At 43.6% G+C, this 12,650-nt stretch overlaps 2 protein-coding genes and 2 long non-coding RNA genes across 7 annotated transcripts; 1 reads left to right on the top strand and 3 right to left on the bottom strand.

The window, feature by feature from the left end:
• Positions 1-1,795: 1,795 nt before the first annotated feature.
• On the bottom strand, positions 1,796-5,598 carry ANAPC11 (anaphase promoting complex subunit 11; the record flags this gene model as incomplete). Of its 2 annotated transcripts, none has more annotated exons than XM_081849374.1 (3): positions 1,796-2,843; positions 2,929-3,072; positions 5,283-5,598. In XM_081849374.1, the coding sequence occupies 3 exons, from the start codon at positions 5,596-5,598 to the stop codon at positions 2,698-2,700; spliced, it is 606 nt and encodes a 201-aa protein (XP_081705500.1). In that variant the 3' UTR covers positions 1,796-2,697. The 2 variants fall into 2 exon arrangements, with proteins under 2 accessions (XP_081705500.1, XP_081705501.1); XM_081849375.1 differs by lacking the exon at positions 5,283-5,598 and adding an exon at positions 4,799-5,265.
• On the bottom strand, positions 3,082-4,058 carry LOC309334785. The gene is made up of 3 exons (XR_014153272.1): positions 3,958-4,058; positions 3,381-3,826; positions 3,082-3,225 (listed from the first exon to the last, which is right to left on the bottom strand). It is a non-coding gene; the product is annotated as an uncharacterized lncRNA (long non-coding RNA).
• Positions 5,564-10,257, top strand: ALYREF (Aly/REF export factor; the record flags this gene model as incomplete). Of its 3 annotated transcripts, none has more annotated exons than XR_014153270.1 (6): positions 5,564-5,794; positions 6,167-6,298; positions 7,282-7,429; positions 7,700-7,763; positions 8,072-8,521; positions 8,574-9,523. XR_014153270.1 is itself a non-coding variant. In XM_081849371.1 (6 exons), 6 exons carry the CDS (start codon positions 5,564-5,566, stop codon positions 9,481-9,483), a joined length of 762 nt encoding a protein of 253 aa, XP_081705497.1. In that variant the 3' UTR covers positions 9,484-10,257. The 3 variants fall into 3 exon arrangements, 2 of the variants coding, with proteins under 2 accessions (XP_081705497.1, XP_081705498.1); XM_081849371.1 differs by having other exon boundaries at positions 8,072-8,243; positions 9,469-10,257; XM_081849372.1 differs by having other exon boundaries at positions 8,072-9,523.
• Positions 9,651-12,598, bottom strand: LOC309334784. Its single transcript, XR_014153271.1, has 2 exons — positions 12,073-12,598; positions 9,651-10,594 (listed from the first exon to the last, which is right to left on the bottom strand). It is a non-coding gene; the product is annotated as an uncharacterized lncRNA (long non-coding RNA).
• Positions 12,599-12,650: the final 52 nt, after the last annotated feature.

The raw sequence follows: 12,650 nt of genomic DNA, 5'->3' as shown, positions 1-12,650 counted from the left end.
TTAGATCAAGGTGTGTATGTATTGTAGAATTTGCGGCCTGCTTAATTTGTAATTTTGCTCTCTGAAGCAACATCTATATATTTTCTGTCACTTTCATTTCATATAACAATAAACCGAGTTTTCTTTAAGTCGTTTGTGTAAGAACTTTTTGTGGGCAAGGGGTTAGGAGAAAACACATATTCATACAGACACATGTCATAATTCTAGCAAAAGACCCTAAACCTCTTGTGTATGCATGTGAGTGCTGGACATGCATTTGGGTTCAGACACATACTTTGTAACAACGCCAACACTTTCTGCAGATTGAAATGACAGCATGAACCATACTTGGCACCTCAGTTGATATATTGGACAAAGAGCAAATTTCAAGTTACCAAGGCTTTCCTGCAAGAAAGCATTAAGTGTGAAATACTTTAAAACAGGTAAACGGAATGTAGTCCTCCAGGTATCACTGGACCACAACTCTGATCATCCCTGACCACTGGCCACAGTAGCTGGAGCTAAGGAGTCAACCAGCACCATTGCAGAACTCTTGGGAGACCGAGAACAAAGTGAAGAATTTTAGACACAATAATCCTGTAACTCTTGCTTTTGTAGTAACTATATAAACGCGTTGAACGGTAATCACCAAATTTGATATAATGAGAAATAAATTAAGATATTCCCGAGTCTAAATAATAAACAGGAGGGTGACATTGGCATCTCTGCTCTTGCATTGCTTCCTTCCAGCCACTGCTGGCGATAGGAAATTCTGCAACATCTCTGCATTTGGATGCAGCTGGATCATTCCCTCACATATGGGAGAATTCTCAGAGGTTTCTGTTGCCCACTGGGCCTATGCATGAGTTGCAGCTGTGCGCTAGCCCTCATCTAACAGAGTAAGCCCACAACTTACACACATTTAACTTGTTTCCATTCAGCTCTATGCACCTGGCAATAATAAAAATAAAAAGGGGAAAATATCTCTCAAGAAAAATATCTGGCAGTTCCACCTGCCACTGAACCCAACACATTGTGACTATATGATTTTGCATTTAGAAGCGATCCCCAGAACATAACCCCTGCATAAATTGTAGGCTATCTGCAAAACAGATACAAAACAGTGACTCATGAGAAAACACAAAGGGCAGGCTATACTTCAGGCAGGCACTTCTCACCCTGTTGCACCCTAGAATAAACTTTTTTGGGTGTAAAAGTGGGGCCTCATTGTATTTTAGAAACACTGAAGTAGAACATAGGTTAACTGAAGTGAAATTCTGTGACCTTTTTTAAACTTGTTTTGAGTCTATCACTGTTTTGGAGCGTGGTTGCTTTGAAAGGACACATCTCTCAAAGCTGCGGAGGGCTTTGGGGGCACTGAGAGGTAGCCTTTTTGCCTCTGGAAATTTTCCCTTTAGGAGAGTAAGCTTACCATTTTGTTAGCAATACAATGCTCTGTGTTCAAAAGGTCACATTTTGGAACCGTTTACTAACACCACCTTCTCATTTGGGTGCCATAAAGGGGCGCCAATTACACATTGCAGGCGGGGGTAGCATACACAGCAGAAAGGACTGGGCACCCAACAGCCAGGATGAAGCATCACAAACAGCTGGTCTGTAGGCTGTGTGGCTACACAGCTAAGCTAGTGCAAGAGTATTTTTCCCATTAAAAGTAATTTTAGTTAAGCTTTTAAGAAGAATGAGGACATCCCCCTTCCCCACAGGTCACATCCGATCACCTCACTGCATTGGCCACAGATAAGAAAACTGCACTCTTGAAGAACCCCCATGTGGATGAAAGAAGGAGGCAGGAACATTAAAGGAATGACTCACAAAATTTACTGGAACCATCCCATGTACAAATGGTAACTCACTGTGGGCAAGCACTTGGCAATCAGAAAGATCTGGTATTACAGCCTTTTGGGAACAAACATATTATCGTACTGCAGGCCAAATGTGTAGTAAGACGAGGACACAAGCCTAGAGCAACCCCCAATATCTAACACTATTTACACTCAAAAGCTTAGATCCTGGACCAAATCATACTGATATCAGTGGGGCTACATAGCAACAGGAAACCAAGAATCCTTGTTCATATATAAGTGCTACTTGTAAGGAACAGAAAAGAGGTTAACTGCTTCACGCCTCAGAATGCAATAGTTGGTGATGTTTGCTTTTCTTATTGTTAAACAATAATTACAAATAAATTACAAATAATTTTAAAGAGACTACAATAGTTGGGGTATAAGTTTAACAAGAAGATTTAGAACAGCTTTCTTAACCTTTCGTGCAGTTGAGCAAAGCAGCTCCCTGAAATCCGGCCTCATTTGCAAGCACCTCATGTGCATTACCAAGGCAATTCACCAAGAGACAGACATAAACATTAACGAGGTGGTTCAGATGTTGTAAAATAGCACAAATCTCTCATGACATTTGCCTGTCTGATATTCTAACCTTCCAAACAGCATAGTCTTATACTTCATACATTGTAGAGACCTTGTGATCACAGCACAAACAGAGGAAAAAACATAGGATATTGTAACATGTAGTAGCTGTGTTCCCACATCCACCTTTCTCTTCAGCAGCTCTGGGGAGGATGAAGGTACGTGTGGCATTATAAAGTAGCAAGCTCGCCAAGCTTGGGGAAGGGAGTGGGGGGGGGGAATCAGTCCACAAAAGCCAAAGAGGTATTGGGGAGAGGAAGAAATCTTGCCAGTGTCACTCTTTGAACTTCCATTCCTGTCGACACATTGGACAGTGTTGCTGGACTTGCTGGGAGTTAAGCCATTTGAGAATGCAATGCATGTGGAAGCAGTGGGAACACTGGCCCCACACTAGGGGACAGTCATCTCCAGGCACTTTACCTGCAAAACATAGGTTCCATTAGAGCAAAGTTGGGAGAAGATGGTGCACAAAGGTTAAGGAAAATCCCAGTGAACTGATACTCACAGTCTGGGCAGCAGCCATTAAAGGCCATCCGGCAAATGCCACAGTTCTCATCATTGGCAACCCAGAGCCAAGAGGCAACGCCATGCCAGCTCTTGATTTTCACTTTCATTGTGTCCAGACTGCGTACAAAGCTTAAGATAGCACCTGCGGGAAGAAGTAAAAGGTCCAATAAGACATTTTCTGTTTCTGCAGATCTTCCAAGTTAAAAAGACTGCGATCTTCAGAACTGTACATTCTTCACATTTCTCTAAAGATGTTGAGAGTTTTTGCACAATTTCACTCAAATATCTTGACTACCTCACACTATTCTCACACTGTTCTTGAAGCTACCAGCATGAGTTTGACCAAACTGCGGGAGGCAGTGGAAGACAGGAGTGCCTGGCGTGCTCTGGTCCATGAGGTCACGAAGAGTTGGACACGACCAAATGATTAAACAACAACAACAACAACACCTCACACTATGAAGAAGACTCGAGAGTATGTCAAATTTACAGATAGGGAACAGCAAGATAAAAACATTTGGCCACTTTCTCAGTTTACAAGAGTGCTAGGACAATTCTTAGGTGTCCCGCCTTATCAGTTCTATGCTGTACTGTTATCTTAAAACTCCATTATAGGAAAGGCTGAGCTATTACAGATATGAGCACAACAATGCAGATGGCTACATAAATGTTACTTGCCATTTCCCTATAGTGAAGTCCCAAATTAAGACAGGTCTATTAGGCATAAGATTTGGGGGCAGCAGTTCAGGTGACTGCAGACATTTAGCTCTGATATTTTGTTACTGCTTTCTAGCAAACAAAATTTGCAGGTAAATATGTCTGTCCAAAAGCAGCAGTAGTATCTTTACTAGTACATTCTAAAACATCAAATAGGAAAAGGGAGCTTTTGAGTCCACCTACAGATAGGTAGCCGTGTTGGTCTGCCATAGTCAAAACAAAACAAATTCCTTCCAGTAGCACCTTAAAGACCAACTAAGTCAGTTCTTGGTATGAGCTTTCGTGTGCATGCACACTTCTTCAGATACACCATTACTCTTTCTGAGGCTAGATATTAAGCTAACAAACAAAATGGGGAGAGGAAAAGAAGTTATTTTAACTTAGTTAAGGATATTAAGCAATAGAAATAAACAAATGGAGCACCTGAGTTCTTTGAAAGGCAAAGAGAAAAACATAACATCTCCAGCACTGTTAAAAGGACTACATTTTCCTTTACTTACCTCACTTTACCTTAGGTACTACAACAGGCCAGTAAAATATGCCCCTGAATATATTTTTGGTCCCCTCTCCCATTCTCCTAACATCCAATCTGTAGCAAATAGTTTTGTGGCATTGTCTTTAGTTCTGTTGTAGAAAAATTTGGGGGTTGGCAGATCTTTATTTTTCTGTTGCACCAGTTCCCCTCTCCTTCCAAGGAGGTGAGGCCCAGAACAAAGGTGTGCAAATCCCTTTAAATAGACATTGCCCAATCTCTTAGCCAAAGACTACTCTAAAAGCATCAAACACACATCACAGAAAGAGGTTGTCTACCACAGAAATTTGAGGGTGTGGCTTCTCTTCAGGATATGTGATGTTTTACTGATTGCCAGGATATCTGATGTTTTACTGATTGCATTACCTGGGCAATCTTGCCATTCTTTTGAAATGGTTAGTACTTTGGTTTTTGCATCCAGTTCACAGGCCCACCCTATTCATACACAAATGTGCCGTCCATACAGGGTTTGTAAGCAAAAAGAACTCCTGGCAAATGCTTCTCCAATCTATTTCCTTCTGCAGAGGAAATAGTTGGGGTTATTAAGAGTCAATGGCTCAGGAATTGCTCTCCTGTACTATTTCAGACAAGTGGTTTATATACTTATATGTGTGTTTACCTTGTGCATTTATGAAGATTTATTCTCAGAATTCTTATAACAGTCTAAATAAAAATATTGCACCACTGTCACTTCTGTATCATTTTATGAGGTTCTAAAGCAAGAGAGAGTAACAAGACATATAAAAGTATCCGCTCCAGAGACAATACCGTCTTAACTTTCAGCAGTCAGGGAAACGACAGAAAGACCAGAAAGTAGAGACGGAAGCAAAGTATGAATGCGAGCAAATGCAAATACACAAGTTTCGGTTCAGTTGGGGGTGCAGACTAAGGGGTCGAGCTCACAGAAGAGGAGTATTTAGAAGGCCTGGGAACCAATGAATGGGCAGCAAGGGAGCATTGATAGGTGGGGAACCCCAAAGATCATCTAGTCCAACCCTCTGCAGAGCGGTACGAGGAGAACAGCCAGACTCTGGGGTAGCAAGGATAAAAACCCAACTCAACGCAACCCTCCGTCGTACTCCAACCGCCGCGCCCAAGCTCACCTCCCCTCGTACCGGAAGTCCCGCCCCTTGACGGGACTTCCCATGTTTCCTTGCGGGCCCAGCTCCCATAAAGCCCCGCGCGACAACGGCGCCTGCTGCTACCTCTTCTTTCTTTTGCCCAGCCGAGACTGCACGTGCGCGCTCCTTCTCTCTCTCTCTCTCCCCGCCCCCACCCTCCTCCTCTCGCTCGGCTTTCGCGTCCTCCCCGCCTTATCCGCATCCGGTCCCCGGTGTAGCGCGGCCGGAAGTCTAGGCCCCGGGAGCCGGAGGGAGCCGCCATCATGGGCGACAAAATGGATATGTCTCTGGACGACATTATCAAGCTGAACCGGAGCCAGCGGGGCGGCGGCGGCCGAGCCGGCGGCGGCCGAGGCCGCGGAAGGGGAGCTGCGGGGCGAGGCGGCGGAGCCGGGCGAGGCGGAGCTGGGCGGGCAGGCGGGGGCGGCCCCGTCCGGAACAGAGGCGCGCTGTCCCGGGGAGGCGGCAGGAACAGGCCTGCGCCCTACAGCCGGGTAGGTCCCTGGGCGAGCGGACGCGGACGGAGCCCCCCCTTTACCCGGGGTGGAACTGGGCTCCGGCCGCTTGTTTTGTGAACTTTCTTGGGGAACCGGCGGCTCGGGAATTGTTCCGTCTCTTTGGGGGAGCGTCGAGGGGGGTCTCCCCACGCGGAGATAAGAGGGTTGGGCGGGAGGAGGAGGAGGCGGCGGAGTTGCTTCGGGTTCCTGGCGCGCGTAGGCCCAGTTCGGAACGCTTCTGGACGGCAACCGGGGCGAGGAATTGAAGGGGTTTTTCCGCCTCCGGGTTGAGCAGAAACGCAGAACAATGGGGCCGCCGTTTATGTGGGACGCTACGTTGTACTGACCGGGTTTTGTCTCTCGTCGCAGCCAAAGCAACTCCCAGAAAAGTGGCAACACGATCTCTTCGAGAGTGGCTTCGGTGCTGGGGCTGGTGTCGAGACAGGCGGGAAGCTGCTCGTCTCTAATCTGGATTTTGGAGTATCGGATGCAGATATACAGGTACTTTCTCTTTTGTCTTTAATAAGAGGGAGCCAACAGGAGTTGGATAGTTGTAGCTGGTTGTTTAGTTATTTTACTCATGTTGTAGTTTCCTATTGCTGTTCTAGATTTCCCTTGTGTAGTACTAACTTCTCCCTGATCCGTTACTACATTTCCCCACCCTTCTTCAACAGTAAGTTTCCAGAAAAGAGCAGTTATGGGACAATAAGTAATTGCCCTTAAACCGCCCCCCCCCATAGTTTGGGATGGCATGCAGCTTCAGTTAGCATATTCTGGTGCTCCTCTTTTGAGTACATATAAAAGCATTATGTGGGCACTGTCTTAAGAAGAGAAAGGTGCCTCTTGAAATTCTTGATTGACATGGGACTTCAATCCGATCAGCCATTTAAAAAGTTTATTTCATGGCATTTGTTTTAGCCATATTATCCAGGTCTATATGCTGTCTTTCAAATTTCCTTCGCTTCCTATCTGAGTTATTGGTGCAAAACTATTTTTTTCTTTTTAGGAAATTTGGAGGAAGTATAGGAAATTTTCTTTAATGTTTTTGTACTTTAACCAAGGATATCCTAATGTATTAGCTGAGATGTAGTACACAGATATGGCCAGTGTAGGTGTAGTGCTTAAGAGTGTTGGGCAAGGACCTGGGGAACCAGGTTCCCACTCTGGATGACTTTGGACCAGTCACTGTCTCAGCCTAACCTACCTCACAAGTTGATGTGTGATGATAAAATGAGGAGGAAGAGAAATGCATGTGCTCCCTTTGTCCTCAGTGGGAAGGTGGAATATAAATGTAATTATAAAATAAGGAATTAAATGGAGTTTAGACTTTGTTACTGCTTCTGATGAGGCTACAATAAAAAACAAAATGTCACGGAGAACAGAAAGGTCTGCTCTTCTATTCTTTGGCCCATCTGTTATTGATATTTTGCAAGAACCTCTTACTGTGTCCTTAATATATGAGATCTTGCTTTCTCGCTTTCTAGGAGCTTTTTGCAGAATTTGGGACATTGAAGAAGGCAGCAGTGCACTATGACCGTTCTGGGCGTAGTCTAGGTACAGCAGATGTCCATTTTGAGAGAAAGGCAGATGCACTGAAGGCTATGAAACAGTACAACGGAGTTCCCCTGGATGGTATGTATTTTATGTTCACCTAGGTATTTATTCAGTGGGTGGGAGAAGGTATGAATGAGAAATCTGCTCATACACATAGGCGACAGTAACATGCTGACCAAGTGCATGGAATTTCATGCTGGTAAGTGAGCAGGCAGGTGAAGGAAGGATGAAAAATTCTATCCTGCCTCACTCTTGGGTCAGCAGACCAATATATTTTTTCAGGTCAGTAATTTTTATGAACTTGCTTATAAGGTTGCTGTAAACACTTGTTCTTTTTATTTTTCCTAGGACGTCCCATGAATATCCAGCTGGTTACATCACAGATAGATACACAGAGGAGACCAATACAGAGGTAGGAGATTTGTCTTTTGATGTTTCACATTGATTAATAAACTATACTGTATGTTTATTATTATTTTAGTGCAGACCCTGTTCATTTGTATTTTTGATTCCTATAGATTAAATAATAGATATACTTCCCACTGTCATTTTACAACATGGAGCATGATTTTTAAATTGTAGTTATGTTAACATTACCATACTCAGCTTCTCTACGAAGTTCTTTGTGAAGGGTGTAGATTGAAATTTATTTCAGTGGGTTACTGTAATGCAGTTTCTATTTGTAGGTTGCTGTAATTCAGTCTTATCTCTTGCTTTTAGTGTAAATAGAGGAGGCATGACCAGAAACCGTGGTGGTTCGGGTGGCTTTGGCGGTGGCAGCAGACGAGGCAGCCGTGGCAACAGGGGCAGAGGTAGAGGTGCTGGCAGGAGTTCCAAACAGCAGCTCTCTGCAGAAGAATTGGATGCACAGTTGGATGCTTACAATGCCAGGGTAAGTAATAGTTGAGGGATGGTGAATGGCGGTGGGGAGAGGGAGGTGAGCTTGATGGCAGAGCCTGGCATACATGCATTAGTCATCTGAGAGAAAAAGTGCAACTTCACATAAAGTAAGACATTTGGAGATAGCACAGCACTAAAGCAGAGCAGTCTGTAGTTTTTTTGCTTAGTTTCCAAGTGATTTCCATGTGTTCCCTCCTGTGTGCGCAAGAATTAGCTGCGCAACTGTGGAGTCAGTTCCTACAGTGTAGCAAACTATGATTCTTGTGGAGTGCTACTCAGTCTGGTGAATTTGGTGACTCACTAGATTTGGTATCTTTGATAGAACACAGCCTGTGGTTGTGGAGTGTATCACGTTCTGCTGTGCTCTATCAGCTGTCATGCTCTAGGCATGTTTCATAGTCATGCTGCACAATCCTATTTTCACAGCTGCTGATTCAACTCAGCGATGGATGGTGTTCTTTATTAACACTTCTGCCCTGTAAAGAAGTCAATCTGGGTAGACTTTGCTGCATACCATCTTCCTGCTACCATCATGAGTCATTACTTGGAACTGAAATCCAAGAACCAAACCTAAATTTAAATATGCAGGACTGTAAAGTACATGCTAGTTAATAGAAGAGGCCAGCTAATTGTGATTCTGCCATCTGTTTCCAGAGTACAAAATACAACTTGGATGCAGATTTTAAGCTTTCTCTAGTATTCTGTAACTGGTTGCAGTTTTGAGTGGAGATTTATGTACATGCCATGTTTGCAGCCTTCCCCAAACTGCTGCACTTCACATGTTGCTGGACTAAGTGTCTTATCATCCTTGATTGTTGGCCGTGCTGGTTGGGGCTGCTGGTAGTTGTAGTCCAAAACATCTGGAGGGCACCAGTTGGGAAAGGCTGTTGTGAACTCTATTCACTTTCTGCTGTTAGTGAAAATGTATTAGAGAATTATTTTCCTCAGCACTGAGGTATAAAGATGTGTGATATTATAAAGGTTTGAGATATATTGGGGAAAGTGCAGATTGCTTTCTTGGCTAAATAACTTTGCCTACATGCGCAGAAATTAATGATGCAGTGAAAAGCTATTTAAAAGCATTTTGTTAATGGTTAAACAGTACTGCACAGGTTCTGGTTGTACTGTGCTGCTTGGGGAAGTGCCCTGACTATCTGGATTTCTTGTCTTGGTACTTAGCTGGTGGCAGCCAACTAAAACTGTTTTCTTTCTCTTAGATGGACACCAGTTAAAGCTGTTGGCGCATCTTGTGCATGGGAAGGACTGCAGACATCTCATTCCATGTTCCCCAGTGGGAGAAGAAGGGTGGATGGCGGCAGCGGCTACTAATATCAAGAATGGAATTTGTTTTACTTTTATGTTCTGGAATAGGTTTCAAACTCATGTAAAGGTTTCTTTCTCTCTCTTTTTTTTAAATTCTGAGACAGATCTGTTTTGTACCGAGTTATTTTTGGGAAAAATTTTACTGGTTGCCTGTTGGGCCAAGATGGCTTTTTCACCTTGGCAGTAATAAAATAGAAATGTGTCTAGAGCTGTAAATGTCTGCTTCCTGTTGCAGCTGGAACCTAGTCTTGGGGCTGCAGAAGCCAAGACAGGTAGAGGAGCAGGTGTCTGGCTGCAGGCCCCTAGCAAAAGAGTTGGTGCTGATTGCCCTTCCTAAGGGGAGGGATTCTGTTCTCTCAGGTCTCTCTCCTACCCTCTGCCCCCGTATGGGCTTGTAAACTGTATATTCCCCATCTCCTGTGTGCTGACTCTTCTTTGTCTGTGCTAAAGCCAACTGGTGTGACTGCTTTCGCAAGGAGAGGATGGTGGTCTCCAGTGAAAAAGCTCCACCCTTAGTGGTCATGAGAGGGAGTAAATTTCTTGTTAAAGTCGTTTTTGTATTTAACACTTGATTCCAAAGTTCAGTGCTGGTCCCACCTCAGTATTTTTACTGTAAAATAAGTTGCTGTGAAAACTCAGTGACTCCAACATGCCAAGTAAAGATTTAGTCTTTCAACTTGCAATTCCCTATTGAATTCTTATTTCAAGTACATCTGTTTGGTGGCATTTATTATGGTCTTTTTTCACTACTGATATAGTGGGTTATAATATACTGTAGTCATATTGTAATATTGTGGTCGGGTGAAGGGGATCTTTATCTTCTATGTTTGGTGGGCATTAACTTCAAGCCATTCATAGAGACATTGTTCCAGTACCACCACCCAAGGATACAGGTTTCTCTCTCTCCACCAGTTATCAGCTTCGGATATGAAAGAATTGATGTCTTCATGGTTTTTGGCACACTTTCACTTCAGCACCACAGCTTCCTAATGCTGAAGGTGAGAGTAGGAATGCATCAATCTGAAATGGTACCAAAATTACAGAAGTATCTTTGATCTTTGCATTTCTAGGAAAAACATTTAACAAAACCAAAAGGGGGAAAGCTTTGCATACAAGAAGTGTAGATACTTGCTAGACATTGTGATCTGTCATTAATTATGTGCAACAAATTGTCAAGATCAAACAAATCTCCATAAATACCTATTATGATACTAAATACTGGGTGAAAATTTCAGTTGGGAAAACCTGACATTGGCTAAGTTAAGGCATGCAGTGATGATGGATGTGTTAACTCCATTGGTGTAGAAAATATGACTGGAAGGGGGGGGACGACTAGTAACCTTCCCGATTTTGAACTCTCAGCTCCTTATCTAACCAGAACCAACATGACTAGTAGTCATAGTTAGCCATTCCTGATTTAAGGTAATGAGGAAAAATAACTGTTTTCTGTACAAGATTCAGATAGTCATAGAAGGTTGTGTTAATTATATTTTTAAGAACAAGTTTTCAACTTATTTCCAGATACTTGGGTGCATTCTGTTTTGTATTCATAGCGAGTTGAAATTATACCCTGCCTAGAACATTAATGCTCAATTGCAACGAGGCTATTTTTTTAAAAAAGAACTTTATATACAAAAAAACTTTATATACATCAGTTCCCTGCATCCCATTTAATGAGGACTGTTGTGTGTGTGTATAGTAGAACGTTTGCTTAAAATGATACTCATTTTATAAAAGACTAGTTTCTCATTTCAGAATAGTACCAGCTTTTTTGAGATTCTTAACCCTTAACTCCATTTTGGTTCTGTTTAGCAATATGCTGAGCTACTAAAGGGCAATGGAGGAAAGCCCCACACTACAGAATTAATAGGGAATATACGGTACTTAACAATTGTTTTAATACATGCTGCACATGTGCATACTTAGCAAAGAGTTACTGCCCTTTCCAGGTACATTTTAAAGTTGCAGCTAAACATCTATAAAACACCACTGTGCTACACTACGTTTTAGTAGTTGCAAGAACTGCATTTTGTTAGGATTACAGTATTTTAAATACCATAGGGATTCAGTTTGTTGTTCCTTGAAAAACAAATTTAATGAGGTGGTGGGCTATTGCTTGATTTGGACTTGTTCATGAGTGGGCACACAGTTCATGTAGTGCAAATTAATAAAAATCTATTGGCATAGTTTAATCAGGGAGCAGTTCTCAGTGTTCTCTGTGTGTCCAACACTCGCTGGAATGGATCATGCCTTCATAAATGCAGGCTGTATTTAAGAAAGCGTTAGGAGTTGCTTACGCCTAATAGTTCCTAACTGTTCAGTGGTCCGCTCTTATGTGTTTACCCAAAAAGCTGAACGGCGTTTCCAAATGTGTGTCTCGTATTCTTGCACGTCAATTCGGCATTAATTTTTTTAAAAAGTTTTTATTTGATGGCGGTGAGAAGTAATCCTCTGCTGAGATGACCTGTGTTTACCGCTAAAATCCTAAGTATACTTACGCTTATGAGGAAGCGAGGCTCGCCAAACAAGGACGGGGGGAGGAATGGGGTGGGGGCAATATTTAAAAGCCAAGCTGTGGGGTGGTAGCAAAAACAATTCCTGTTAGCTGAAAATGTATAGGAGGAACAATGGAAGGGTGCGATGGTCACTTAACGTGGGGTGGATGAGGGAACTCTCAACGTTGGCCGCTGCTGCAAAAACCTGACGGCAGTGAAGAGGAGGGAGCCTTCCGCTCATAGTCCCCTCGCCACCGACCCGTTCCTCCTCTGCCTTCCTCCAGCGCTAGAAGAAAAGGACTCAGACCCTAAAGCCTCTACTTCCTTCTCTCCACACAATGGAAGAGCGTCATCCGCCCGGCGCACAGGAGACAAAAGTCCGCCATCCCCCCCCCCAAGATGGCCGCCGGGCGGGGAAAAAGGGAATTTCCCCCCGCCCTCTTTTCCCGTCTCCCTATCTCTATATAGGTAGATACTCTAGGAGTTGGGGCGCTCTCTCTATGATCGGGCTCGGCTCCCTTTTCCCGCCTCCGCTTTAGAAGCCAATGCGAGGCCCGCTCACCGGACGTGACGTCTCCGCG

This window comes from Podarcis erhardii (genome assembly GCF_964252035.2).
Source record: "Podarcis erhardii genome assembly, chromosome: 2".
Classification (NCBI taxonomy): domain Eukaryota; kingdom Metazoa; phylum Chordata; class Lepidosauria; order Squamata; family Lacertidae; genus Podarcis; species Podarcis erhardii.
Note: the sequence above shows the minus strand (reverse complement) of the source record. Positions and strands in the feature narration are given on the sequence as shown.